Here is a 27970-nt window from a genome sequence, read left to right as displayed (position 1 = left end):
ACACGGGGACCTCGGCCAGAGGGTGAAAAGGTCTCTGACATGGGCAAAACCAATGGAAACTTTGGAATATTCATAATTTCAGCTGCATTACTTCGATTATAATATCATTATATTATATTATATTATTACTTGATAGCTAACTAGCTAGGTCTGTAATGTACGTAGGCCTATATAGTGTTTCATGAGAAGCCGTTACTAATTACTTCACAAAGGTAGTATATTTAGTTCAATAAAGGCAATTAATTTCAAATAATTAACTTATTTAAAAGTTCCTTTTCTTCAAAGATTTTCAGACCGAAACAGACACATATTTGGAGAACTGTCACACGGTCGGTCATGAGTCACTACGCATTCTCACTGTCTCTCAGTCAGACGCTGCTCCTCCACCCACACAAAGTTCACACAGGTGAAAAGCTTATGTTTTTTAACTATAATCTGAGAATGTCAAACTTAGATATTGAGAATCCAACTAAATGATTTGGTGTGTGTATATATATATATATATATATATATATATATATATATATATATATATATATATATATATATATATATATATATATATAGTTAGGTATTTTGCATTATTGTAAATAAGAGCATATTCTTATTTGATTTATAATTAACAGTGCTAGTGGTAGCCTTTTCCAAGATATCATACTGGAATAGGTGGAAGCTCGAATTATATATGTATATTAATTTTAATGCAAGTTTAATTTTTGAGTTACTTGTGTTAACCTAAGGATGTAAAAATTCCATAACTAAGAAAGTAACGATTCTGTTTTGTAATCATGTGCATTGTGTATAATTTGTTGCATATTAATTATTTAAGATCATAGCAATACACTAGAAATTTAGAATAAACTAAACTTTTTCTATTTAATTGAAAAGATTAGGTGAAAGCTCATTTTCTGAATTGGTCTACTAATGTCTAATGAATTAATATCAAAGGATGTCAGATTTAATTAAAGAGAAACATACACAACAAAATGAGTTTCTTTTGCTAATATTTTGTGTCTGTTTTACAATTTTAATAATCTAATATTTTAATAAAAATATTTTTGACCGCCACAATATCGTCAATTAAATTGATAATGAAAATGCACAAGACCAAATGGTCGCTAAAGGAGAAAGAAGTAAGAATTTAAAATAACTGACAAGAATCAGAAGACTGAGAAGATATTAATTCCAATTACTGAGTAATTTACCTTTGCAAATGGCTTCAAAAAGCTTTTAGAATTGCTCCTATTTCACAAACGTTCTCAGAAGGACTTACAGCATCCCCAAAAACAAAGCCTCCCATCTGAAAACGCTCGCCGTCCACCAACTCATCCTGGTGTCCAGTGCAGTAATCACTATAAGTAGTAGTATCGGTATCGGAGTTATCGGTATCGGTAGTAGTATCGGTATCGGTCCCATTAGGTGGTATCGGTATCGGTATCGGATTCGGCCAAAATTTTGATATCGGTACATCTCTACGTGCAACTTTACAGGTTCCCAGAGTCACCCCCAAGCAAGGACAGTTTCCGATGATTTGAAAGATCAGGTTCACTCACCGATGAACGCACGTTGGCCTCACGTGAGTTACAAGCCACACCTGGGGACTTTCAAGGCTCTTCTTTAGCAATGGTTAGTTTGACCTCTTTGGGGACTGGTATTTCGGAGTGGCTACTTTTTATATAGATTTTGTTACTCTTTGCTATATGAAAAAAGAATCTTGTTTTTGCGTCCTCAATCTAAACACGTGGAATAGGAAGTAGAGCGTTCAGACTTCACCCTTAATCCCTATGGACTGAGACAAATTAAGGTGGTTAGGGCGTTTCAAGGGATTTCGCTACCGCTAGATCCTTTGACCTAAGATCTTGATCGGTATTTTTAAACTCTTCGTTCAACAACAATAAACATTTTCAAACCAGTAATAGAATAATGAAAACATCTTTAAAAACCCACCGTAACTTCTACTAGAATCTCTGGAATGATAAAATAAGACGCCAGAATGTTTGATAGATATTGACTTTTACGCTAACGGACTTTGAAAGGTCCCGTTAAATATGTGGCCCAAACATTCCCCCAATCAAAGTCACAACACAAAGGAGGTTGGCCAGATCAGGGAGGGCTACCCAAGGTTACGAGTAGGCCATTCTTATCCCCGGTCAGCACCTTGGGAGCTCAGGGTGGCGCCCATGATATAATGTGAAGCGTGTTAGGTGTGTGCTATACGTAGCTCAGTATGGTAGAGGGAGGAGGAGAGGTGGGCAGTCAAGTGATCAGAAAAGAGATACTGGAGCGATGCAAGGATTATTTGTGCCTCTCTTTTGACTGTGTATGTTTGTCTATTTAATGTCTGCCACTCTGTGTGTTTCTGTCTGGCTCAGCGGGACACGGAGGAGGTAGGACTGGAGACCCATGGTGCCGGTAAACAAAGGCTGCAAGTTTCCAGTTTCAGATTTGGGTCGCTGCCTTCTGAATGGGACACTCCTTACCGATCCTTTCCATTTCCTTCCTTTCCCTTTTTTCCCGCCGTGTCGCAATTGAATTTTAAATGAATAGGGAGATTTACACCAACAATATAAAACCAAGGAGAAAGTTGAGGATCAGGAAGGTCAAAAGACGGCAAGAAGGATTTGACACCAAAGGAACGGCAAGTACATCAAATTTCCTCAGACACTTGTAAAATATTTCGGAAAGGTTAACTACTCTATCTTATTTAATTTTCACATACCACCAACCTGACGAAAAACTGGAAACCATGCACGGCTCTAAGACTTAAGACTCCTCTTCACACCTGCTTTCACTTGTTATTACGGTCGCTATAGTAAGAAGGGGCGAGGGAAGGGGACGGGAGGAGGGTACGATCACTTTAGGTTAGCGGACGATGGCGGGCGATGGGAGGAGGGAGGCGGGGGAAGGAGGATGGACCAGGGCGGAAGGTACGCGAGACCACCAAGAGAGGAAAACTTGCATCAGCGAAAATGAAAGACGTCCTGCTTGCCCAAACACTGCGTCGGACATGACAGGTGGCAATTAGCTAAGGACTTTCATCGGCGGAAAGTGTAAAACAACCTATAAGTAAGCTGGCAAAAACTCGCCTGACGGCTACGCTAAAGTGTTTCTCGATCCAAAAGGGAATAACAAAAAACTTGCCGCACTTCATCTCGACGCGCGGACCGTGGAGGAAATTTCGTGCGTATGTGTGTGCGTGTGCGTGTGCGTGTGCGTGTGTGTGTGTGTGTGTGTGTGTGTGTGTGTGTGCGTGTATAATTTATCTCTATCCATCAACTTGTGCTTTGGAAAATTAATCCACTATTATTAAATAGTGTTGGATACCGTTCATTAAGATTACGAATTACGAGCAGGAGGCAAAAATATTATAAAGTATCCCCTTTAGCCCATAAATTCCCGTGAAAAGCCCACATGGTATAAATAAAAGAGAGAGAGAGAGAGAGAGAGAGAGAGAGAGAGAGAGAGAGAGAGAGAGTGGGTGAGTGAGTGAGTGAGTGAGTGAGTGAGTGAGTGAGTGCGTGCGTGCGTGCGTGCGTGCGTGCGTGCGTGCGTGCGTGCGTGCGTGCGTGCGTGCGTGCGTTCGTGCGTGCGTGCGTGCGCGCGCGTGTGCGCGTGTGTGTGAGTACATGTTCGTCTTGGTGCAGCGGCGAGGAACAATTAGGTGGGTGAAAACATTAAAGTCACTCACACAACACGTCATACTGCGCGCAGGCGAGACTGGCTTAAGTCGATAATCGCCTACTGAGCGGCACCTGTTGCTGATAAACGAGGCGTCCAGCACGTAATGAAGGAGCTGCAGCCACCCACCTTGAAGTACAACGGCCACCTATCTGTGGTGAACGAATCTTGCCGGAGCTGCTTCACGGGACTCCCTCAATGCTCCCCTCAGTGACCGCCCATTGAGATCATCGTGTTAAAGCGATCAGAGACCATCGTGTGTTTTTTTAGGGAACGCCCTGTAGTGAACTAAACAAAATGACCGCATGCATCTTGTTCCCCAAATGAAAGTCTTAACGTCGCTTTTATAACGGGAGAGGTTTAAAGCACCCGGAAACCTGTAAATGTATTACGCATGAACGTCATGCTTCTGTGCGCCGCCGCGGGGTGACGAGAATGACAAGTCAGATTGGTGATGCAAAAGGCGTCCCTTCTGGTCATGTCTAGATGGCCCATCGATGTTAAATTCATGTTCACGGGTCATCAGGGTTGTCGGTGGGCTCACAGTAAAGTTTTATACGAGTAAAGCTAGCGGTGTCCTCAAGCAGGTCTAGAAAATACAGTGATAGTTTTTAGAGCAACCGTAGATGTAAATCACTTACAAAGGTTCAGATATGTCCCTCGAAAATTTCAAAACACTTATTGGACAACTCCATTGCTCAAAAACCTACAGGACCAACCCTAGAGAATAGGAAGACCCAAACACCAGGCCAGGATTTACAGATTTCAACACGAGGATATGTAGTAAATAATTGATTTCAAGTCCAAGAGGCAACAGCAGTAGCAGCAGCAGCAGCAGCAGAAGGAGGAGGAAGAAAGAGAGAGACTCATCTACAAGGCAAAGCAGTGCAATAGAAACAGGTTAGCACTAAGTCTGCAGAAAGAGCTCGGCACAGACAGAAGCAGTTTAAGGACGTGTGAAATTGCACTTTGTTGAGTCGAGGCCGAAGCTTGAAGGTTCGTGTAAGACAGAGAAATGGCTTTAGGTGAAAAGTTACCTTATCAGTGAGCATGTGAGTGTTATAGTTTAGGCGACGTTATTACTGCTACCTCGGTCTGTCAGGAATTATGAAGCAAGAGAAGAAAGAGGCAAGGTAACCCGAACCGTAAATTTGCATACAATATAGAAAAAATGAAGCGATGAAGAGGGAGAAGACACTAAAGTAAAACAAGAACCAGATGTAAAAACTACCGTCATCCTGCCTTAGAAAATATAGCCAATAGACAAAAGCTACATTGCACGTCAAGTTGACAAGAAAAAACACACCGTCGATGCCTTTCACCAGATATCCGAGTCTTGTCTATAACTATAAAAAAGCACAGACAAATAATACCGAGGCATTGCAATCAATACAATACAAAACCATCACCCAACCAAGAAAACTAAAAAAAAACGAGATTCTCAGTGGGGGATAATCTTCACAAAATAATGAGAAGGAACGTGAACACTGAAATATGACCAGAATATCACTTTACAGTTTACGTTGTCAATCACTGCATCAAGTTATTGCTTTTGGCGCCTCAGACTCATACAATCCGGGTGATTTCATGCAGATTATTCTATTTTTAGCTGCCCACGAATATCTGGCAGCAAATGTGCCCCATAAAATTGAGAAAACTCGTATCGGGAGTTTTAATTTCTTCTGCAAACTTTATTAACCAAACTTGCGTCATTATTTCTGGAACGACTCTATCCACTGAGAGAGAGAGAGAGAGAGAGAGAGAGAGAGAGAGAGAGAGAGAGAGAGAGAGAGAGAGAGAGAGAGAGAGAGAGAGAGAGAGAGAGAGAGAGAGAGAGAGAGAGAGAGAGAGAGAGAGAGAGAGAGAGAGAGAGAGAGAGAGAGAGAGAGAGAGAGAGAGAGAGAGAGAGAGAGAGAGAGAGAGAGAGAGAGAGAGAGAGAGAGAGAGAGAGAGAGAGAGAGAGAGAGAGAGAGAGAGAGAGAGAGAGAGAGAGAGAGAGAGAGAGAGAGAGAGAGAGAGAGAGAGAGAGAGAGAGAGAGAGAGAGAGAGAGAGAGAGAGAGAGAGAGAGAGAGAGAGAGAGAGAGAGAGAGAGAGAGAGAGAGAGAGAGAGAGAGAGAGAGAGAGAGAGAGAGAGAGAGAGAGAGAGAGAGAGAGAGAGAGAGAGAGAGAGAGAGAGAGAGAGAGAGAGAGAGAGAGAGAGAGAGAGAGAGAGAGAGAGAGAGAGAGAGAGAGAGAGAGAGAGAGAGAGAGAGAGAGAGAGAGAGAGAGAGAGAGAGAGAGAGAGAGAGAGAGAGAGAGAGAGAGAGAGAGAGAGAGAGAGAGAGAGAGAGAGAGAGAGAGAGAGAGAGAGAGAGAGAGAGAGAGAGAGAGAGAGAGAGAGAGAGAGAGAGAGAGAGAGAGAGAGAGAGAGAGAGAGAGAGAGAGAGAGAGAGAGAGAGAGAGAGAGAGAGAGAGAGAGAGAGAGAGAGAGAGAGAGAGAGAGAGAGAGAGAGAGAGAGAGAGAGAGAGAGAGAGAGAGAGAGAGAGAGAGAGAGAGAGAGAGAGAGAGAGACAGAGAGAGACAGACAGACAGAAACAGACAGACAGACAGACAGACAGAGAGAGAGAGAGAGAGAGAGAGAGAGAGAGAGAGAGAGAGAGAGAGAGAGAGAGAGAGAGAGAGAGAGAGAGAGAGAGAGAGAGAGAGAGAGAGAGAGAGAGAGAGAGAGAGAGAGAGAGAGAGAGAGAGAGAGACGGACAGACAGAAACAGACAGACAGAAACAGACAGACAGACAGAGAGAGAGAGAGAATAGTATTTCCATGATAAATGATAATAATTTTAGTATCTGTTCATGCAAAGCTCATAATTTTAACAAAGCTACACATCTATCTATCCACTAATATATTCGTCCTATCTTATTCTCGAGGGCTCCGCATGCCTTGTATCATCCGTACTCTTTGATTAATGGCGTTCTTTTTTTCTTTATCACAATGACTTCCAAAGGTTAGGGAGCGATTATCTACGTGTATAGCTTTTCGTTATTTTCCCAAGTACTTATTTATTCATTTATCGGTCTATTATTATTCACTTTTACATTATTATTACTATCACGTGTGTGTGTGTGTGTGTGTGTGTGTGTGTGTGTGTGTGTGTGTGTGTGTGTGTGTGTGTTTTCGAACTTCGGTAACACACAGCGCTAAGTCGAGTGCGGTAAAAGTAAAATGAAGGGCAGCCTGCAGTGAACTAAATGCATATCCAGGAATAGCCACCACAATCGTTATCAACATCACTGAAAAAAAATGTTTGTTGAACTTGATTGCATGTTGTGTTTTGTATTTTGACACCAAGCTACTGCTGCTGCTCACAAACATTAATTTCAATCTCCAATTAATATATTGAAGTACTTTGTTGGGTTCTCTGTGACAATGAAGGAAAAGCAGTACGAGAATACAGCATCGAATTGTATATGATAGTTTGAAAAGAATCGCCTTTCACCGTACTTAGAAATCTTGCCCTCATCTGGGTCGCCACAATGGTTTAGAAGACAGGTGCCTGTATTCAAGACACCACCGTCTTGTTCTCATGTTGCTAAACATTCTCACTGTGGCACGAGTCAATACTAGTACTAGGTATATTTTGTTATATCTGTATTTCAAGTGTTTCAATACATTTTGCTATTTTGAAAGTTTCATACATCTGATGCAATGTGTCTTGTAGTGCAATCAAGGCGCACATGTCTCATGTAGTACTTCACCTTGTGGAAGACAAAATTGTTATAAATAAATAGTTATCGATTCTGCTTAGTTTCTGTTCCTAGAAATCGACTGCATTCAAGAAAAGTTCAAGGAGGATATCAGCCGTGCAGAACACCTCGCTTATTTCGATTCTCAGAAACAGATAGGAAAAAATATACATATGACTTCCAATCCTGTTGCAATAATGGCTTCTCAGTATTACCTTGAGACATGTTTTTATGTACGTACCTGTATTTTTATTTATTTACTTATTTTGGCATCACTTCTTCCACAACAAAAGTCCCTCAACCCTCCGACCTGGCCACGGGTACCTGGCCACGGGTGCTATGTAGTAACATCATGGGAGACATGGCTAGGTGTCTAATAACATGCACAATACTTGAAAACACACAAAATACCAAAGCTTCTGCTGGAGTTAGAAAAAAGAAAGAAATATATATGCAAATAAACCAAACATCCCCAACTTTAATGGTTATTAACTGTGTGTGTGTGTGTGTGTGTGTGTGTGTGTGTGTGTGTGTGTGTGTGTGTGTGTGTGTGTGTGTGTGTGTGTGATTCACCTCGGTCGACTACTGGTCAACCAGCCAGTCTTCCCCATTACGGAGCGAGCTCAAAGCTCATAGATCGATCTTCGGGTAGGACTGAAACCACATCACACACAACACACACCGGGAAAGCGAGGCCACAACCCCTCGAGTTACATCCCGTACCTATTTACTGCTAGGTGAACAGGGGGCACACATTAAGAGGCTTGCCCATTTGTCTCGCCGCTTACCGGGATTGGAAACCGGCCCTCTCGATTGTGAGTCGAGCGTGCTAACCACTACACTACGCGGTGTGTGTGTGTGTGTGTGTGTGTGTGTGTGTGTGTGTGTGTGTGTGTGTGTGTGTGTGTGTGTGTGTGTGTGTGTGTGTGTGTGTGTGTAAAAGAGATATCACCCAAATTAGTGTTCAACCTTTTTCTTTTTTTATATATATATAACCAACACAACGTATATCTTCGGTGGCGTCACTACCTTATTATATTATTACTATCATTAAGTTTATTGCAAGGTTATCCTCTCTCTCTCTCTCTCTCTCTCTCTCTCTCTCTCTCTCTCTCTCTCTCTCTCTCTCTCTCTCTCTCTCTCTCTCTCTCTCTCTCTCTCTCTGGTGCATGTCGTTATTACTGCGAGACACTCCGACCAGAGCTTCCCCTCAGAGCTGCTTGTACTATGGGTGTCAACTGTACAATGGACATGCGTGCCTCCTGAGTCAATTTTCACTCTGATATACTTTGTTGGCTGCAATGATGGTGCCGCTCTAGATTATCACCGTTGCTTTTACAGTAAGATTCTTCATTGTTGTATATGAAAGTGTACCAAGAAATCACGAGTGGATGTCTAGCGCTACCTCTCATTATCATCATATTATCATTATTATGTTCTGGTTTGTATGTTTTCATGTTAATCTTATATAGTGTGTCAAGTGAATTTTTTGCATTCTCACGAAGACCACTTTATAATCGAGATATCGGATTATCTCTATTTGGATAATCTTGTATCTTGCAATAAAAAAGGATGTTGATTAGAAACAACGTGGCTTGTCATGAGTTTCAAAACAAGACGGGTATACGTAGGCCGGTGACTGAGTGAGTGGGAGAGTAAGTCAGTGGGGGTGTTATCATGTTCATGTGCTCACAGAAAGGAAAATTACAGTGACACCTGATGGAGGGCTTGAAGTTTACTTGAGTAAATTATAGTAAAAACTTACCTGTGAAAGTGACTAAAGCCTTCATATGTACACTGGTCGCTTTTTGCATTTGTAAGGTGCACAGGATAAGTATAGTCTATAATAAGATTAAAGGCAAGGGAATGAGAACGAATAAAAGGTATATAGAGAGCTGGTAAGTGTAAAGCTGTTCTACTGACGGGTTCCTTGAATTACACACCACAACAATACATTTAACTCGTCACAGGAGGCGCAGAAAGATGTGTGACAAGTCTCGCATCCTATCAACACATTTCCAAGAAGAATTTCCTGATGGGCGCAAAAAATCAGTTGGCAGCAAACACAAAGTCTCTTCTTAGAATACATCAAAGGTCAAGGTGTTCAGTGACTTGACGCAGTGCAGAAAAGGTCTCATGTTTCGCTTCTCAGAAACGCCAAGAAAAAGTTGTAAGTAGAGCACCGAAGCCAGCGATATTAATGATTTCTTCGCATTACCTTGATCTGCAGTTTGTCTGGTCGCCTTTTTTACAACAACAGTACTTGTCCTACAGCAATAAAAAGCATGTGGGTGTTTAAAACGATCAGCTTACAGGAAGACATCGTAGTAGGAACGTAATAATTGAAAGTGTTAATTGATAATTAACACTTTCACTGCGCGTCTCCTGTTAGTTGAGAAATGATGTTATGGGTTTGTCTGCATCTGTCTTTGCATCACAACACGGCTTTGAATCGTCACACTGCGCGCTTTCTTCTTCAACAGTTTTTCTTTGTCCGAGTTTTCTCGTCGAACGCTTCCTTGTCGAACTTACGAGATTCAAAACAAAGACGTGATTAAAAATGAGCGTCGTGGTGGAGGTGAGTGTGCCAGTCTGGATCTGTAGACGCTTAGGGTGCACTGGTATATTATTGCTCCCGGTAGCAGGGTTTTTTTTTTTTTCCTTTAATAGAACTGGTACTACTACCTCAGCATTTGGTGCAGGTGCATGAACCACACCCTTCACTTTCTCACACCTAATCATTCATAATTCTTATTACCTGACCTTTTCATTCTCAGTATATAAAAAGTCATGAAATGTTGTAAATCGCCTGCTTGTAAAGAATCACAAGAATTGGAACTTTGTCTGGCTCGCGTGCGCTGCTGCCCTTGTTCCTCGCGTGACGCGGCCCACCCAGCCTCCAAGCCTGCGGTGCTGGAGTCCGCACTAACCATCATGCGTGCCTTGCTGTGACAGCGGCCCAAGTGTCAGCAACTAATCTTGTGTCCTTCTAATAACAGTCGATCGTAACCATAACGGAAGAAATGGAAAAATCGTGTCAGAATCTGACGCGGTGGTATGAAAAGAAAAGTAAAAGAAAAAAGGCAACCCTTTACAAATAACTACAGTGAAAAAATATAGTCACAAACCACAAACCTAAACCGTTCGTGGTGCGTCGGCCTCTGTGGTTTCCTACACATTGATAATTCGAGGGTGGCGTAAGACAAGCTTCCCGACCATGCCCAAGTCTTATAACCAAGGGTCAGCGTGGCGCCCCAGGCTGGAGGCGGCCTTCCTTCCTTCTGCTCCGCTACCTCACTCCCCGTCCACACACGTCGTGCCAACGCCCCTAGCAAACACATAAGTCATACCTGATCAGAGCACTGTCATTACGTAGTTATAAGTTAACTGCACTAGTTCCCTCAAATATGTTTCCATTACGAGCCACTAACACATGATAGATGGGTCCACGTCACCGGCCCTTGCTGGCCCCCCGGGGAAAGATCAAGTGGCGGCTTCTTTTACATAAACTAAACTTTATTATTCGGTCAGTTTCACGGACTAATAGCGTGAAGGACTTTTCATACAAGTAACGCTATGAACAGTGATTGTAATGTTAAATACAGTAGTCAAGAGAAGTAATATCATCTTTTCCAACCAATTGCACCATGTCCTTCAGAAACGGTTCATTAGTTACGTGATCTACTTTCCCGGAGAGTCCTCATAACAGCTTCAGTATTGCAGGAGATGGACAGAATAAGAACTAAGACGAAAAGGTAGGAACCACTTATACATTTCTATTAGTAATGTGTCAATTTTCTGCGACTTACAAAACACTAGTCCTTTATTCAAAACCTACTTCTTATAAACTTTCATACGCAATGTCATAACACAGCAAATATGTAAAATTGTTTCATATATCTCATGTATGTGAAATATTCACAGTTTAGCCACCATGTTAACTATAAGAGAGGAGGAAAGAGAGGAAGTGAGTGGGCATGAAGGCGAGGCACATAGTATGGTGGATGAGCAATATGAGGACGGAAGAAGGGAAGGGGGAAACAAGAAAGAGAAAGGAGGGAGGGATGGAGGAGGGAAGAGGGAGGGAGGAAGGGAGGAAAAGGAAGAGGATAGGAAGTAAGGAGCATGGTAGGAAGTGAGAGAGAAAGGAAAGAGAGAGAGGAGAGAGAGAGAGAGAGAGAGAGAGAGAGAGAGAGAGAGAGAGAGAGAGAGAGAGAGAGAGAGAGAGAGAGAGAGAGAGAGAGAGAGAGAGAGAGAGAGAGAGAGAGAGAGAGAGAGAGAGAGAGAGAGAGAGAGAGAGAGAGAGAGAGAGAGAGAGAGAGAGAGAGAGAGAGAGAGAGAGAGAGAGAGAGAGAGAGAGAGAGAGAGAGAGAGAGAGAGAGAGAGAGAGAGAGAGAGAGAGAGAGAGAGAGAGAGAGAGAGAGAGAGAGAGAGAGAGAGAGAGAGAGAGAGAGAGAGAGAGAGAGAGAGAGAGAGAGATAACCATTCAAGTATCTTCATAACTATCACTAAACACTTTGCTCACACTTACACCTCACGAAAACAATGCATTTCTAACAGCGGCGGCAAATAACGAGGCATATTTCATCTTACACCTTTGCTACAGTCACATTCCGAGCAAATACAGCGACATATACCACTCACCTCTAAGTATAAACAGCCATCACATCCAATCTTGGTGTCGACCGCATCGTTAGGTAGTTTGCTCAAATCGCTCTCAGTCGTCTATGTCACGCAGTCCTGAGGGAAGACGGAAGATACTTAGTAGAGAAGGGAGGAGAACAAGGAGTGGAGGAAGAGTAAAGAAAGATAGAGAGAACAGGATAAGTGGAGGGAAGAGGGAGGAAGTGTAAGGGAAGATACAGAGAACAGGATAAGTGGTAGGAAGAGGGAGGAATAGGGATAGGAGGAAGAGTAATGATGCCTACGTGACTTTGACAAGCTGATGTTTTCCTCACCTGTCACGCTAGCCTTCACTGGCGTCCCTGTTCCTGCTTCTCCTGACAAATTGCGCCATACGAGTCAGTCTTGGTGCCCCCATAACTCCTTAACTGTTCAAAGGCGGGGCACGGGATATAGAACAAGAGAAATACGGACACACCTTACTCAGCTCACTGGCTTCTCGTGGCTCTGGACTGGTTGTACTTGTCCCTAGCACCGCTCCGACTGGGTGGCGCCACGATCAAGTCTCCGGTCAGCTTGTTTGAATTCAAATGTGCACAATGATTTCTTTCTTTTGACTGTATCTTTTTAGGTGATTGGAAAAGAGCAGTTATGACTTTAGTGTTTGTATCTTAGGCTGAAATATCTTTGGAGAGAAGAGATGATACGCGCGCGCGCAAGCACGCATGCACACACGCAATCGCAATCACACACACACACACACACACACACACACACACACACACACACACACACACACACACACACACACACACACACACACACACATCTTCACCAAATCACTTTGCAGAATACTTACCCAAGCAGCAATTCCAAACAAATATTTTACAATCCTGTCCATTGCTGAGTCTCAGTGCACATGCGTACTTCACATTGGTCAACAGACTCAGCGAATCAGGTTTCTCCGTCAACAGCAATAAAACTCCCTCATAGTAACCCAGGAGTCACAATATGGTGTTATTAATGTTGATTTTGGTCCGTCTCAGTGCTCGCAGCTCACAGTCTGTGCCCAGTATTAAGAAAATCCTTGTAAATCATCTCTGGTCTAGAAAACAGTCGTGGTAAAAATGCAATGTGTTTTTAATCAGTTTTCTACCTATCTGTTTATTTTATTTATTTATTTATTATTTTTTTCATTTATAACATGTGGGCTTTTCACGGGAATTTATGGGTTACAGGGATACTTTTTTAGGGTATTTAAGCGTGCATCATCAACTGGAGACTGACAGGTATGAAGTTCCTCCCAAAAATCTGTCATAAGGACATGAGTGCCTCGTGTAGGGAAGGGGACGAGAGGGTAGGAATGGCTTAACAAACTGCTTATGTCCTTAACGATGGGTAATAAGGCTGTGTTAGTATCGATCCTGACGGCCTCTTATCAGCACAAGATGGTTATGATCCCCTCGCTCCGACCCGCGGCTTGTGGTGCAGAGGAGGCGGCTGGCAGGAAGGGCTGATGGCGAGGGGAGCGAGGCAGCCCCTTTCCAAATAGCCAGAGGATGGCAGGCCGACGCAACGCCCCAATGCAATGTAGGAGCGTCCGTGTTAATAGCTACAGGATTTTCGCTTTGGGGGAGGCAATGGATTCTAAAAGAGAGGCGAAGGGAGTAAAAGGTTCCTGATTTATTTTGGGTGTTTTCATTATACGTACAGCAAACCTGTGATTATAACGGTGCTTCCTGCCACACACCAGGGACTTCTACTAGTACAGGACATTGACTTACATTTTGTCACCGTTACACCCACCCACTGCTTCCTACACTACACCTACTCCAAAATACACACACCGGTCAGACGGATAATCAGTTGTGGAAGATACTAATTTTCCTACTTCTTACCCCAAAAATATCCAAGATACTACTGAGGGTGGTCTGTTCGGGAGTACCTCCACCTTCCACACAGCTCTACAGCAAGTCTCGGAGTCAGGCGTAACAAAGGCGATCGCGTTGCACAACTGTCTCCCTCAGAACACAAGACTTTGACTCTATGTATACCTTGAAGGACTGAACATTGATGTCAACACGAAGGAGTTTCACGATTCACTCACTGCAAACGTTGATGCCTTCCACTGAGTCTCCAGATAACTATCATTATCATCATCAATATTATTACTATCAATATTATTACTATACAATAAACGTAAACTTCACAACAAGTGACGACGAACAAATAAAATGACGAGAAGCTAAAAATACGGAAGGAGAAAAAATGAGTATTTTTACAACTTGTCCTGGCGGCGGCCGAGGCTCCAGGGTCACACGTGGCGACCTCGCTGGGTCGCTGCAGGCAAGACCCTAAGATTGGGTCTCGTTGCAGCCAGCTGGTCCCTCTGCGGGTGGACAGCGTGTGCCGTGGCATGAAGTACATACACTTCCTGTACATCAGCCTGCACCCGGTATCTGGCACAGCGGTGGTGGATGTGGCAAGAAATGGCAGCAGAGTGTTTGCAGCTTGGTACAGCCTGGTGTCCGCTGTCTGGAGACTAATTTTGTCCACTGTAAGGAAGCTATTACAGTCCACTCACACCAGGAGGGAGGAAGGGAAGGGCGGGAGGCTTTAGGGGATATCAACAAACACAATCCTGCCAGTCAATTTTGCTTTCTTCCCGCACCGGATATACAGGTGACGGTGTGAGGTAAGTACTACGACTACCTGATGACAACAGGCAAAGAGTCTCGCCTTCCTCGCGCCGGCCTCGCTCAGGGTTTGGCGGCGGAGGTCTGACACGTGTATACAGTTCGGTAATACTTCTGCGTGACCGTCTGGTAGCTCTGCCTGACGGAGGTGCAAGTCTTCCAGCCCCAAGCCCCGCAGTGCGTCTGTACCCGCTGCGGCACCGCCTTCTTGTACGTCCTCGTGTATTCCACTTGCTTGGGTACATACTTGCACTTCCTGGAGAGAGAGAGAGAGAGAGAGAGAGAGAGAGAGAGAGAGAGAGAGATGCAAGGGTGTGAATGCGATGAGTGTTCAGTTCCTCAAGACATGCAAGCAACAATTCAGTGGAAAAAATAAATTGAATAGTCTACGTTGCTATATTGCGCAGAGAGAAAAGAAAAGAGGAAAAAACTGAAGTGTATGATGTAGTGTAACGGGAAACACAAAAAATATCAAAATACACACACACACACACACACACACACACACACACACACACACACACACACACACACACACACAGAGGCTTCCTACTCACTTGACAGTGCACCAGCGACCGGAGTAACCGTGGGGACAGGAACACACGCCGGGTCTGATGCATGTCCCTCCATTGGCACACGGCGGGTCACAGAGCGGCACGGTGCAGGAGGGGCCAGAGTACCCGCTCCCGCATTGGCACCTCTCCACGCCTATGCAGGTCCCGCCCACGCCGCACCCACGCGAGCATAGGACTGAAGAAGAGAGAGAGAGCGGAGGGTGAAATGTATATTAGTTTAGGTCTTGCAGAAGCGTCATCTCTCATTTTACCAGCACCGCATCGTGTATTGAATGGTAAGAGATTCCAAGGCAATTTAAGAGTCGTGTTTCATTACTAAACTCACACACACTGACACACATACAGCCAGACACCTGTTGTAACTTTACACCTCATCTGTAACCTAATGAAACTGTACAAGCACTGGTTAATTACAGTTACTACCGTGCTGAGTGGCCGCCGCCTGTTGGTTCCCCGCGAGGTACGGAGATATTTGCACCATCACTACTACACATTGCTCTCCTTCACCTGACGCACCTTTTATTTCCCCGGACACGTGTGGATATGGAAATGAGGTGCTGTAATGTATTCATGGGCAGAGAGAGAGAGAGAGAGAGAGAGAGAGAGAGAGAGAGTCTGTTAATCAATATGCATATAAAGCTGCTGGTTAAAAGAATAAAGGCAAAGAAGAAACATTGCTCTTAGAAATACCAGAGCCTGTGCAGTGTGCATGCAGGATGGTGGAGGAGAAACAGATAAAGGTATGAAAGAAATGAAACGCGAGAGAGAGGAAATGAAAGGAGAAAACACTGCTCGTGGCTATCTTCAGGTGCTTCAAAATGGACGTGACAGTATTGTGTGCGTGAGAAAAGGAGGCGAAGATGGAACAATCGGACTTGCATGCTCTTAATCTCTTCAAAGTCTTACCTCGTCAATTCAACAGATTCTCGTGGGAGTTACTGGAATTTTCAAGGGTATTTCTGGTATTCTACTGATATTTTAACAGAAAATAAGCTGTGGCATTAAAGAAAATGCATAGAAGAACACGCAATATCATCTCCGAGGCGAAAAAATAATAAGAAAAGACCAAAACGCTTAAAAGTAGAGCCCAGAAGAATAAGGCTGTCAGTCAGACTTACACTTGTGACAGTAGGTTCCAAGGGTGCCAGCGGGACAGCGACACAGGTAAGGAGCCAAACAAGTGCCTCCGTTCTGACAGGGAGGCCGACACACAGCTGCCACACACACACACACACACACACACACACACACACACACATGGGAGGAAATATGCAAAAGGATCAAACAAAATTAACTGGAATACAAAACACATTTTTGTAATATAAAAGTAAGCAAAAACAGCAAAAAATATATGTATGTATGTATGAATCCGTGCAGATAGCTAAGTGAAAGGATAAAAAAGCTATCTTATTCACATCAGATTATAAGTAAATTAAATAAAGGAAACTTTGGTTATATGAATGCATTAAAACAGCACATGCATAAATCTCAAGGGTAATAAATGGATAACTTAATGGAAATAGAAAAATAGGTAATGAGAATTGATAACATTTTCACTGCTTTACTGCTACTTCTACTACAACAACAACAACAACTACTACTCCTCCTCCTCCTCCTCCTCCTACTACTACTACTACTACTACTACTACTAATAATAATAATAATAATAATAATAATGCTAGTACTGCTACCACCACTACTACTCCTTCTGCTACTACCACTACTACTACTACTACTACTACTACTACTACTACTACTATACACTGGCCAACGTTATTATCATTATTATCACCACCACCACCATCACCATCCTCATAATCATTTCCATGCCACTGTTTCCGGTACATGTGCAAATATGAACTGTATGTGTGTGTGTGTGTGTGTGTGTGTGTGTGTGTGTGTGTGTGTGTGTGTGTTGAGAGCAGGCGTGGTGTTTGCAGTGGGGCACGCCATACTAACACACGGGGCCTTTTAATTTGCCCACATTTTCATCCATAAAAAGACACATTTGGTTCACAATTTGGAAGTAATGAAATTAGCCATTAATTGTACAACAGGTGAACCTCCGCGGGGCCACTCTGGTGATGACGCTGTTAACGCTGCCAGATAGATGACTTTACTTATTATTGTTACAGATATACCAGGATTTTATTTACCTTTTTTTCTCATTTTCTTTTTTTCTGCTCAGTGCGAGTTCAAAATACCGCTTTTTATAAGACTTTTTCTGTGTTTTCTTTATCTAACACTCCTTGCATGGTCAAAACACAATTCCTTTATTTTTACTCCAATATCTCTTTTGTTTATTGCCACTAACTCACTCTCCGGCAAGTCAGAAGGTTTTTCATTCTCTTTTCCTATATTTTTTTTATTCATTTTCACCAACACGCTCTCCATGGGATCAAAGTACTTCTCTATTTTTTTTCCCTATCCCTCAATTTTTTTCACCAACACCACACACGGAACCCAAATACAGCTTTATTTTTCCTACATTTCCTTTCGTTTACTTTTCCCCAACGTGCCCTTCATGAATCCAAATTACAACCGTTTTACTCCTGCACTGTTTAACCAAGCGAGAGAATGAACAGGAACATTAGTGTCGTGCGTCTAAGCGGTAATTCTTCCCTTGGTACACTGCGTGGAGGGACACTAATACTTGGATGGGCTTCTAGACACCTTCAGGCCAAATATACGATAATGTTATGAGCAGCCCCATAATCCTTAACATTTCAGGCTCCTTCCTCGCCTAGTTTTGTCCTTATTGGATGTTATTGAGGTCTTCAAAGATGTTTTCTTGATTCTGATGAGTTTAACAAGAATTCTGTGTCTCTAATAGAAAAATAGAGCCATGAGAACATTAGTAATATTTTTTGAGGGGCCTTAGATGATGTTACTGAGTGTCTTAAAAGATATTTCTCTGATTGTAGTGATAGTTTAACGAGGATTCTGTAGGAAAAGACAGCTATGAGAACACGAGTAGTCATCAATGTGGATTCTGAAAATAGTCTTTATATAATGACAACGTGTTTAAGTTTTCAACTGGAATGAGATCTCAACAAACTTCATGATATTATACGGAGCAAGTTTGTAGTACGATATCTGAAAAGGAGACCTGGACCGGAAGGAGAATCTGTTCTGTTAAAACATTCAAGTGACTGTAACTATATTTTTCTAGTGCTGTAGTTACATTTTTTCTTTTTCCTACTAAAATCATCTACGTTTATTACAATACTAATAATTGCAGTACGATTTCTAAAGACACGGACAACACGGAGTAAAGGAGAGTGCAGTGAAGCGAGTCAGTGAGGGTCTGGAGGCGGGATTAAAGCAGCGATCGGTAAGACGCTGCGTGATGTGAGGCCCCGGGTGCTGCTCCCCAGGATTAGTGTTGTGACGCAAGCTCTCCAGCCCAACCCAGGCCTGCCACTCCGCGGGGATTACGCCACGAGGAACGAATGGATAAGACAAGTGAAGGGTACCGGTGAGAATATTTGATTTCTTTACTACTCTACTGTTCTACTACTGGTGGTGGTGGTGGTGATGATGCTACTACTGCTACTGTTGCTACTACTACTACTACTACTACTACTAATAATAATAATAATAATAATAATAATAATAATAATAATAATAATAATAATAATAATAATAATAATAATAATAATAATAATAATAATAATAATAATAATAATAATAATAATAATAATGATAATAATAATAATAATAACAATAATAATAATAATAACAATAATAATGATAAAATAAGAATGCCAATAACATCTAAAGGAGTATAAGCAATAAAGAAAAATAGTAGATTTCCGCAGTCAAGTTGCAGAACCTTCCATCTGTCACGCGTCACCTGCCAGTCACCCAGTCATCCGTGTCACTCATCCCTCATGTCTCATCACTCACGTCTCTCACAGCGCGCGCCGCCATAGCCGCGGGGACAGGAGCACACGCCTGGCGCTACACAGGTTCCCCGATGCTGGCAAGACGGGGAGCACACAGCGGACTCACAGCGCGACCCAGAATACCCAGCAGGACACGAGCACTGGCCTACCCCCGTGCACTCTCCGCCGTGCTGACACCTCGGCGTGCACATGGCTGGCAGTGGACGGCCGCAATACGTGTTCAAGGGACAGGTGTAAATAATAAGGTTACCAGTGCAGGAAGTGGGTTTTTTAGTGAATGTTTGTGAGGTATAGTGGTGTGTGACATGCCGGGAGTGGAAGAAAGGAGGGGAGGGGAGGTGTTGGGTAAGGAATGACTCACTGAGGGTGTGTGTGGGTGAGGGATTGAAGAACGATGGGTATTTAAGTAAAAGGAAGTATGTTAAGGATAGACAGATAAGGGCAGCGTAGGTTAGTGAGGGAGGAGTAGATGTGAGATGAATAGGTGAGTAGGTAAGTCAACAAGTGGTGAGGAGGGGACGCACTGCTCGCAATGGGGAAGAGAGAGAGCAAGAGAGAGACTGCAGCTAGCATGAATAACAAGGAGAGAGAGAGAGAGAGAGAGAGAGAGAGAGAGAGAGAGAGAGAGAGAGAGAGAGAGAGAGAGAGAGAGAGAGAGAGAGAGAGAGAGAGAGAGAGAGAGAGAGAGAGAGAGAGAGAGAGAGAGAGAGAGAGAGACTCATCGAAGTAAACAAGTTAGGGAGAGACATCACAAAAAAAATAAAAAGGAAAAAAAATAGCACACACAATATCAGAGGGGGAAGGAAGATGAAAAATAACATTTGGAAATGAAGTTACAAGCAGACGTCTGAAAACGGGACAAAAATATTTCCAAATCTCGTTTTAGTAATTCGTTTGAGGCCAGAACTTCATAAAACTGTAATTCATTTGAGGCGCAACAAGGACATGGCGGCGCCGGGACTCCCTAGTTTGCTGATGCAGTTTAACCTCGTCACTGTTACGGTTTCTCTTCTCTCCAACCTTGACGCAGCAACGGTCTAGTGCTTGTTAGGAGAGTGATGTCGAGATGGCAGTGAGCCGGTGACAACAAAACAGTGGCGGAAATGTTGATATTAGTAATATTTATATAACAGCCACTGGCCTGAAATGTTTACAGTATAATTTTATGACACCAGTGATAGTAAATGTTGAGAGAATAATTTTAAAACGTAGTTGAAAACAAAACTTAGGGAAATGTTAATATTATATAGTATTATTCATTCACAGAACATCATTTACTTTAGATATTTTGGAAGTCACTTATATTTTAATGATTATTATGATATTCCTTCCACACTGTTTTTGGAGCCATTGTCTTTATCATACAACATATTGACACGTCACCTTCATTTATCACAAAACGAGAGGCTGTAGTTTCATTTAAGCTCAATACAATGGCATGGAGTTCAATCAGAGGATGCGATTAACTGTGTAAAGATTAAACTGTATAGAAAACAATGACGACTGAGTTTACATTAGAGACGAAAGGAGGAAATGACACTGTTATGATATATTCTAACAATATCATATTAAAACACGCCACTGACACACAGGGGAACGACGGAAGAGTAAGAAATAAAACTCCTTATTATTTTCAGCATCTTCAGCTTCAAATAAGAGAAAAAAAAAGAAGAAACAGAAGATGTGGTAAGAAAATAATACTTTGAAAAAATATACATAATAAATACATACGTAGAGGCAAAGAAAAAACTAAAGAAATCATAAATCACAGAGAGAGAGAGAGAGAGAGAGAGAGAGAGAGAGAGAGAGAGAGAGAGAGAGAGAGAGAGAGAGAGAGAGAGAGAGAGAGAGAGAGAGAGAGAAAAGCAGGAACAAAAACACCTTAAAATATACACAGAAACTAATACGCAAGCAAAACTGAAGAAAAACACAGACTAGAGAGGAGAGACAGGACAAGGCAGGTTACACAGAACACTCACGCGTGCAAGTCGGGGGCAGGAGGCCGGGAGGACACGCACATAGGCCAGGCAGGACACAGGTTCCCCCGCCACCACACTCAGGGGAGCAGACGGCTACAGAATGTGACAGGGCGGGAAGGGAAGGAAAAATAAGGAAAAAAAAAAAAAAAAAATAACTTAAAAAATGCTGAGAAAAAAAAGGAATGAATGAGGGCAGGAATTGAGTGAGTGCACGAAATGATGAATGGTGGGAATAAAAGAACGGGAAAAAAGAGAAAGAAAAAAAGTCCAAACGGAAGAAAACAAAAGTAAAAACGTCAACAAGAAAAATGATGAATAAAACATGGGAGGAAGAGAAGAGAGTGAATGAGAGAGAGTGAGAAGATAAAAGTAACGAAAAAAGGAACAAAAATGTGAAGGAAAGAGGGAAGAAAGATAAGGAAGGGATGAAAGGGAAGGCAAAGCAAGAACAGAATTAAAAGAGGGGAGAAAGATGAAGAGGGCAAGGCAAGGAAAGGAAGAGAAGGGCAGGGAACGATAGAAGGGTTGAAGGGAAGAGAACGGACCATCTTAGTGAGGGTACGCGGCAGAGAGAGAGAGAGAGAGAGAGAGAGAGAGAGAGAGAGAGAGAGAGAGAGAGAGAGAGTAGGATGGTGATGCATGCAAGATCAAATGGTACACACTTAGTTGAAAAGAAAAAAAGATTACTGCAGCTCGTATCTCTCTCTCTCTCTCTCTCTCTCTCTCTCTAGCACCTGCATGGAAAGATAAAAAGGGACAGCAAAAAAAAGGGAGTTTCGTGAATCGCATGAAAGCAACGGAATTGGAAAAAAAAATTGATACGTGGCCTTGTGAAATTAGGTAAAATAAGGTAAACATTTAAACCTGAAACGTTCTCTCTCTCTCTCTCTCTCTCTCTCTCTCTCTCTCTCTCTCTCTCTCTCTCTCTCTCTCTCTCTCTCTCATTCTCAGTCACCCCCGTTTTGGACGTGTCTCCCTTAATACAGCGGCATAATTCTGCACTTCTGTTTAATCAAGAGCAGCGAGACCCAACCCCGCCACACCAACGCATTGCCTCCCGCGTTAATGGACTGAATCAGCCGCTGGAGACCCGTGTTCTGAAACGCTTCGCCCTCTCATTCTCACTCACCCTCTCTCTCTCTCCCATTACGGCTATTTTCAGAGCCTATAAAGATGACTAGCAGGATTTTCAAGTATGTTTCTCCAGTTAATAATGTAGAAGTCTTCATGATCTCTCGCTTAAACCATGAAAACTTCCTTGTAAACCTGTGTAACTTCAACTACGGAGAGCCTTCTGAAAGTTGTGCAGGTTGAGAAGTGGCTCAGTATACGGTCTCCTGCCACCCACCGCTCGTCATCCCCGCCAACTCCCTCGTGTTTACAGTTTTTTACTCACTGTAAGTTCAGCGCCGCTCGATCCTCCGACATAAACTGGCAGCTTAGCGTTATAATATATGCTGGCAGTCAGGTTCTGTGTGTGTGTGTGTGTGTGTGTGTGTGTGTGTGTGTGTGTAGGTGATATTGGAGGGTACATTTAGTGACTGAATGCTCATATCAAGGAAATGGGTTTTCTGATGTGAAATTACTTGCGTCAGTCAGTAAGTTAGTCACATATATTCTCCCTCTCTCTCTCTCTCTCTCTCTCTCTCTCTCTCTCTCTCTCTCTCTCTCTTTCTCTTCAATCACTGATAGAATTACTTGCGTCAGTCAGTCAATCATACACACGCATGCTCTCTCTCTCTCTCTCTCTCTCTCTCTCTCTCTCTCTCTCTCTCTCTCTGATAGAACCGCACTAATAATTATGGATGTGCGAAAGATGATAGGGAGAATACGGCATCGCTTCACCTTGGCGTGTACTCAGCGCCGCGCCGCCGCCAACCTGACGTGATGGATTATGCCTGGGAAATTCATTACTATTGTTGGAATGATACACAGCTCACCTTAGCTTGTTGGGCTGAAGATGGAGCTGTGTGTGTGTGTGTGTGTGTGTGTGTGTGTGTGTGTGTGTGTGTGTGTGTGTGTGTGTGTGTGTGTGTGTGTGTGTGTGTGTGTGTGTGTGTGTGTGGGAAGAGGCGAGGTGCTATCCAGGTGAACTCTGGAGCTCCTTGTCTACTTCTACAAGTATACATATTTCCTCTTTCCTGTGACTTGATCTCTTCTTAGAAGATTTCATGAGACTTACCTTCCAGTTAACGAATGTTTTTTGACCTAACCTCTCTTTACCCACTGGTGATCTTATTGAGTCTTTTTTTGCACTTTCTGTTCCTCTTGACCCAAAAAGTATCTATCTTACCGTCTTGGCAGCGGTCTCCTGTGTAGCCCGGCGCGCAGTGGCATCTCTCGGGGGACACACACATGCCACCGTTCCTGCAGCCCCCGAGTCCACACAGGGGCACCTCACACCGCTGGCCGCTCCACCCCCGGGCACAGTGACACACACCGCCATGGCCACACACCCCCTGGTTGACGCAGCCGCCAGGACACACCTCACCCCGCTGCACCACGCTTTCTGAAAGTGTTGAGAATTTGGTGTTATGGTTATACGCACAACTACTGTGACTGTTACTACTGCTCCTACAATTATTACTATTACTCTTGCTACTACGAGTCGTATCCCTGCTGCTGCTATTACTAGAAAACAGTTACTTAAACAGCTACTCCTCCTTCTCCTACTCCTACAGCTGCTACTACAACTATTACTACATCTTATTAAATTCCATCGGTACACTTGCTACCTCGGTTTCAGACGATCTAATCTATCTCCCCTCGCTTCCTCTCTCCCTCGTCTCTCTCTCTCTCTCTCTCTCTCTCTCTCTCTCTCTCTCTGGGCATGATCTCTAGGTTATTTTCTTCTACTCCTCTTGTAACGTTTCATTAGTCAAGCTCCCCTGACGCAGAAGTCGCCGCGCAGTGTTAAGTCCGTCTATAAAGTTACGGCCATTACTTTGATTAATCCAGAAACAAAGTTGAGTTCATTCCTTCATCTCCCTCGAACCTTCCGCTGAGTTTTCCCTGGTCATTCCTTTTATTTTTAGTTTTTGTCGCCCAGAAGACTTAGCGAGAGTTAAAAGTTAATCCTTTCCTTTGATTATTCTACGTATATAAGATCCTTTTCTATCTGTCTCGCTCTCTAAACCTTTCCCCCTGCCAGCATCACCATCACTACCACCAGAACACTAACCACACCCTGACACACCACATAGTCTTAAAGCGAACGAGTAGACTAAAGAGAGGAAGAAAAACAGAACAGGAACGCAGAAGTCAATGAGATGCAAGGCGACAAGCACAAGCAATCACAAGGCAAGGGAGGCAGTGAAGCAGTATTGATTCCCGCCTGTCACGAGCACTACCAGAGAGCTCTTGATGGCTCGAGCACTGAACCTTTCCTTCTCTCACCTGCCTCTTGCTCTTGTTCCTCACACCACATCGAGAGAGAGAGAGAGAGAGAGAGAGAAGGGGGGGGAGAGAAGTGTGAAAGTAAACATAGATATTTGAGTATATATTTAAGTTTTATTTTGATATAAAGAGGGTGTTAATTGGGTATATGTCAGCACAGTTACTCGTACATCTAGCCACCACTAAGTGACGATAACCAGTCTTGTAGTTTAGAATGCAGAACACAAGAGAGCATTAAAAAGCCTGACACGCACCTACCTACCAAGTGGTCCCTGTATAAAGCAAACATTACTGCGATATGTCTTGCTACAATCCCCATCCATAAATTCATACCTGGTCTTGTAAAACTCACAAACAACATGGTTACTGAGTCTATTCTAATCACGTACCATTACATTAAAAACTATTATTTGTCTCGTAACTATTTTGTTCTTCTCTCGTCGTTCAGTCTTCCAATTCTTGACCTCGACATTAATAAATGGTAGTATAATGGAGGCTGGAATGTTTTTTCTGCCCTGCTGGGACATTTCAATCAGCGGAGGTGATAAATTACTACTTAGTATTCGCTTCACGTACTAAACCTGAGAAAACATTAATAGCCAATTCTCAAGTTTATTCGCTACGTCTTCCTTTCGTTGACTTTGTAATAAATGGCAGGAAGACTTTTTTTTTTCTCTCACTTGAGTTGATGAAACATTACTACTTTGATAAGTAATATTCACTTCACCTACTATAGAAGATGAATACTTTAAGAGATTGTCTTGGAGAGAATGTGATGTGTATGAGAGACAGTGTGTGATGGAAGGTGGAAGGTGTGAAAAACGAACTTAGACACTAGTGGGAAAAATGTGAAGAAAAATAGTAGATGGTTGTGGGGAAAAAAGACTGTAGTGGAGAGAATGTGTATGAGAGACGGTAGGTAACGGAAGGTGTGAAAAAAAGACTGAGACTCTAGTAGAAGGGTGAAAATAAGTCGTAGATGGTTGTGTATTAAAATTAACCAGCGATAAACTGAAAACGCTTTACTTAATGAAGGGATTAATTGACAGGAATCCTCAACATTCAAATCAATTAAAAAAAAAAAACCAGACATCATGTTACAAGTCAACATCAAAACTACACACAACGAAAAGTGTAATACCACTAAAGTAATTCAACTGAAGGAAACATCAAACAAGAGAGAGAGGCCCCCCACCAAAAAAAAAAAAACTCCTTGACGAATTGTAATCAGTCATATCATTCTAGCAGAGATGAAGAAACGCCTTAAATCAGCTAATTATACAGTTGAGTGCTTATGGGATCCAATTTCATCCTAGACTGGTCACTCCAATCATCGCGTTTTATAGAGCTGTGTCGAGAACCTGAGATGGATTAGAAAGGAAGCGATAACATGTGCTGATAATTAAGAGCTGTCAGCGACGATTATAAATTCCAGATCAATAAGATACAGTTATGGTTCCAATGGCGCTTGTTTAACCTCCAAAAACAAGTTATGGCGGCTATACAATATGACAAGGGTTAACTAAGTACCCATTTCACCACAGCAGGTACGCGGCGGTAAGCGAGCGTGATGACCTGATAGCTCCATGTCCTTTAGTGTAGAATGGAAGGGCGAGCGAGACCATTGTAAGACTGTACATATATTATCATAACTAACTTACTTTCCCCCCCTAGCGTCACTTCGGTGTGTCTTGAGAGGTGGGAAGGCTCCAGTGTCAATACATCTAAGTCCTTTCATAACACGTCTTTATTTAGTGTGTTTCTCTGTTGTTGCATGGCGTCCTTGTCTAATTTTTTCATGTTTTCATTTTGTTTTCTTATGTGAGGTCTGATATTTATTCCTTTTCTTTTTCACTATTCTCTTACTGCATGTTTTCTTCTTGTTTTTTCCCTCTATCTGTCACATCTTTTCCTTGTTTTGCGAGATACCAAACTTTCTCTCTTCCATAACTTCTAATATTCATTCCTTTTCTTCTACCACGCAAAATCTTTTCGTGTACCTTCCATTACAGTTATTGCATGTTCTCGTGTATTCATTTTATTAAACGTTTCTCCATATTTTTCAAAAAGGTGTCAAATATTTCTTACATATATATTCTCTAATTCATATACATTTATTTTCTCTCAAATAAATGTAAGCGCCCTGTTCTCTCACAGGTTTTACTGCTCATTTTTATTTCTCCATTCACAAAACTTTCTTCTTTCATTTTCCGAAACGTATTGTAATTTCATTGCTTCTATGCATAACTTTTCCCTTACTTTCCGAAGGCTACCGCATTTCCCTTCCATATTTTCTGCGTCGCTATCATATTTCTTTATTCATATTTTTTTTTTCTCTTACAGAATCTAGACATATACACTACTATGTACTATGACATTTACCTCCAGTGTATGTAAATCTCCTTTCTTGTATCAACAATATTTTCTTCACTAACTTCATATCATAAAGTACTTCCTTCCCTCATTACGTTTGAACACACACACACACACACACACACACACACACACACACACACACACGCACACTTTTATATTTATCTCTGGTACAAACTTTCCATCTTTCACTAACACTATACAATTCAATACTTACTGCAATGTTTTCTATGCTTGCCTCTAATACACTTCCTCTTTGTCATATACACTACAGCTATCATGCATGTCACTTACCCTGAGAGGCTAAGATATATGCATACACTCTCCTCTTCCTTCGATACCTGGGATAAACTCTGCAATGTGTCTGTGTGTGTGGCGGGACTATCTCCACTCCACTCTATTACTCTCTCATCTGTCTGTGTATTGTTGGATTTAGTCACTTCAGTTTTAATCGGCTTTCAGAGATTTAGTTTTGGCATTAATAGGATTTTCAGCTCCCTGCTTCATAAGATAAGACGTAACTGGGAAACTGGAAGGGTATGTTTTGATATTCTCAAGGGCACTTACTTGATTGTTTGCTAAGGTTCACATCACAGGAATGAGTTAAGCGTATTTTACTTCATAAGATTATAACTCAACTTTAATGGGGACAGTTTCCTTCGTAGCTTTTTTATAAGGAGACGCAATTAGCTTCTTTGTATATACTTTTATTTCTAACTTGAGCATTCTCCATGTCACAAGATAAAAAATTACTCTCATGATGTCAAATGCAAATCTCAGTGGATCAGTTAACGCGCTGCTTTCACTAGGGGAGTAATGAGCACGTGGGTGGGTCATGCACTCCACGTCGCAACCTCCTGTAGGGACAAATGCATTCAATTAAGCCTTCCCTCGCCCTCACTCCACCAGCCCTGCCAGTCGACGCCCTCCACCTCCTTACCCACGTCCTCTCCTCTCCTCTTTCCCCTTGACACCAACCTCCAGCCTCTCCCACTCTTATTTTCCTCTGATTTTTCCA

General features: G+C 42.5%; 1 protein-coding gene and 1 long non-coding RNA gene across 2 annotated transcripts in view; both read right to left on the bottom strand.

Moving 5' to 3' along the window:
- Nucleotides 1–10250: 10250 nt before the first annotated feature.
- LOC123504247 lies at nucleotides 10251–12745 on the bottom strand. Its single transcript, XR_006674769.1, has 3 exons — nucleotides 12361–12745; nucleotides 12047–12142; nucleotides 10251–10730 (listed from the first exon to the last, which is right to left on the bottom strand). It is a non-coding gene; the product is annotated as an uncharacterized LOC123504247 (long non-coding RNA).
- Nucleotides 12746–13687: 942 nt separating this feature from the next.
- The window catches only part of LOC123504238 (von Willebrand factor D and EGF domain-containing protein-like), a 303382-nt gene continuing 289099 nt past the window's right edge, over nucleotides 13688–27970 (bottom strand). The window contains exons 4-9 of the mRNA XM_045254614.1: nucleotides 23477–23692; nucleotides 21184–21276; nucleotides 19206–19397; nucleotides 16415–16510; nucleotides 15279–15471; nucleotides 13688–14977 (exon numbers count right to left, since the gene is read on the bottom strand). Coding sequence (XP_045110549.1) covers nucleotides 14785–14977; nucleotides 15279–15471; nucleotides 16415–16510; nucleotides 19206–19397; nucleotides 21184–21276; nucleotides 23477–23692 — 983 coding nt within the window. The 3' untranslated portion in view covers nucleotides 13688–14784. The remainder of the gene's footprint in view (nucleotides 14978–15278; nucleotides 15472–16414; nucleotides 16511–19205; nucleotides 19398–21183; nucleotides 21277–23476; nucleotides 23693–27970) is intronic.

Source organism: Portunus trituberculatus, chromosome 15 (genome assembly GCF_017591435.1).
Source record: "Portunus trituberculatus isolate SZX2019 chromosome 15, ASM1759143v1, whole genome shotgun sequence".
In the NCBI taxonomy this organism is placed as follows: Eukaryota; Metazoa; Arthropoda; class Malacostraca; order Decapoda; family Portunidae; genus Portunus; species Portunus trituberculatus.
Note: the sequence above shows the minus strand (reverse complement) of the source record. Positions and strands in the feature narration are given on the sequence as shown.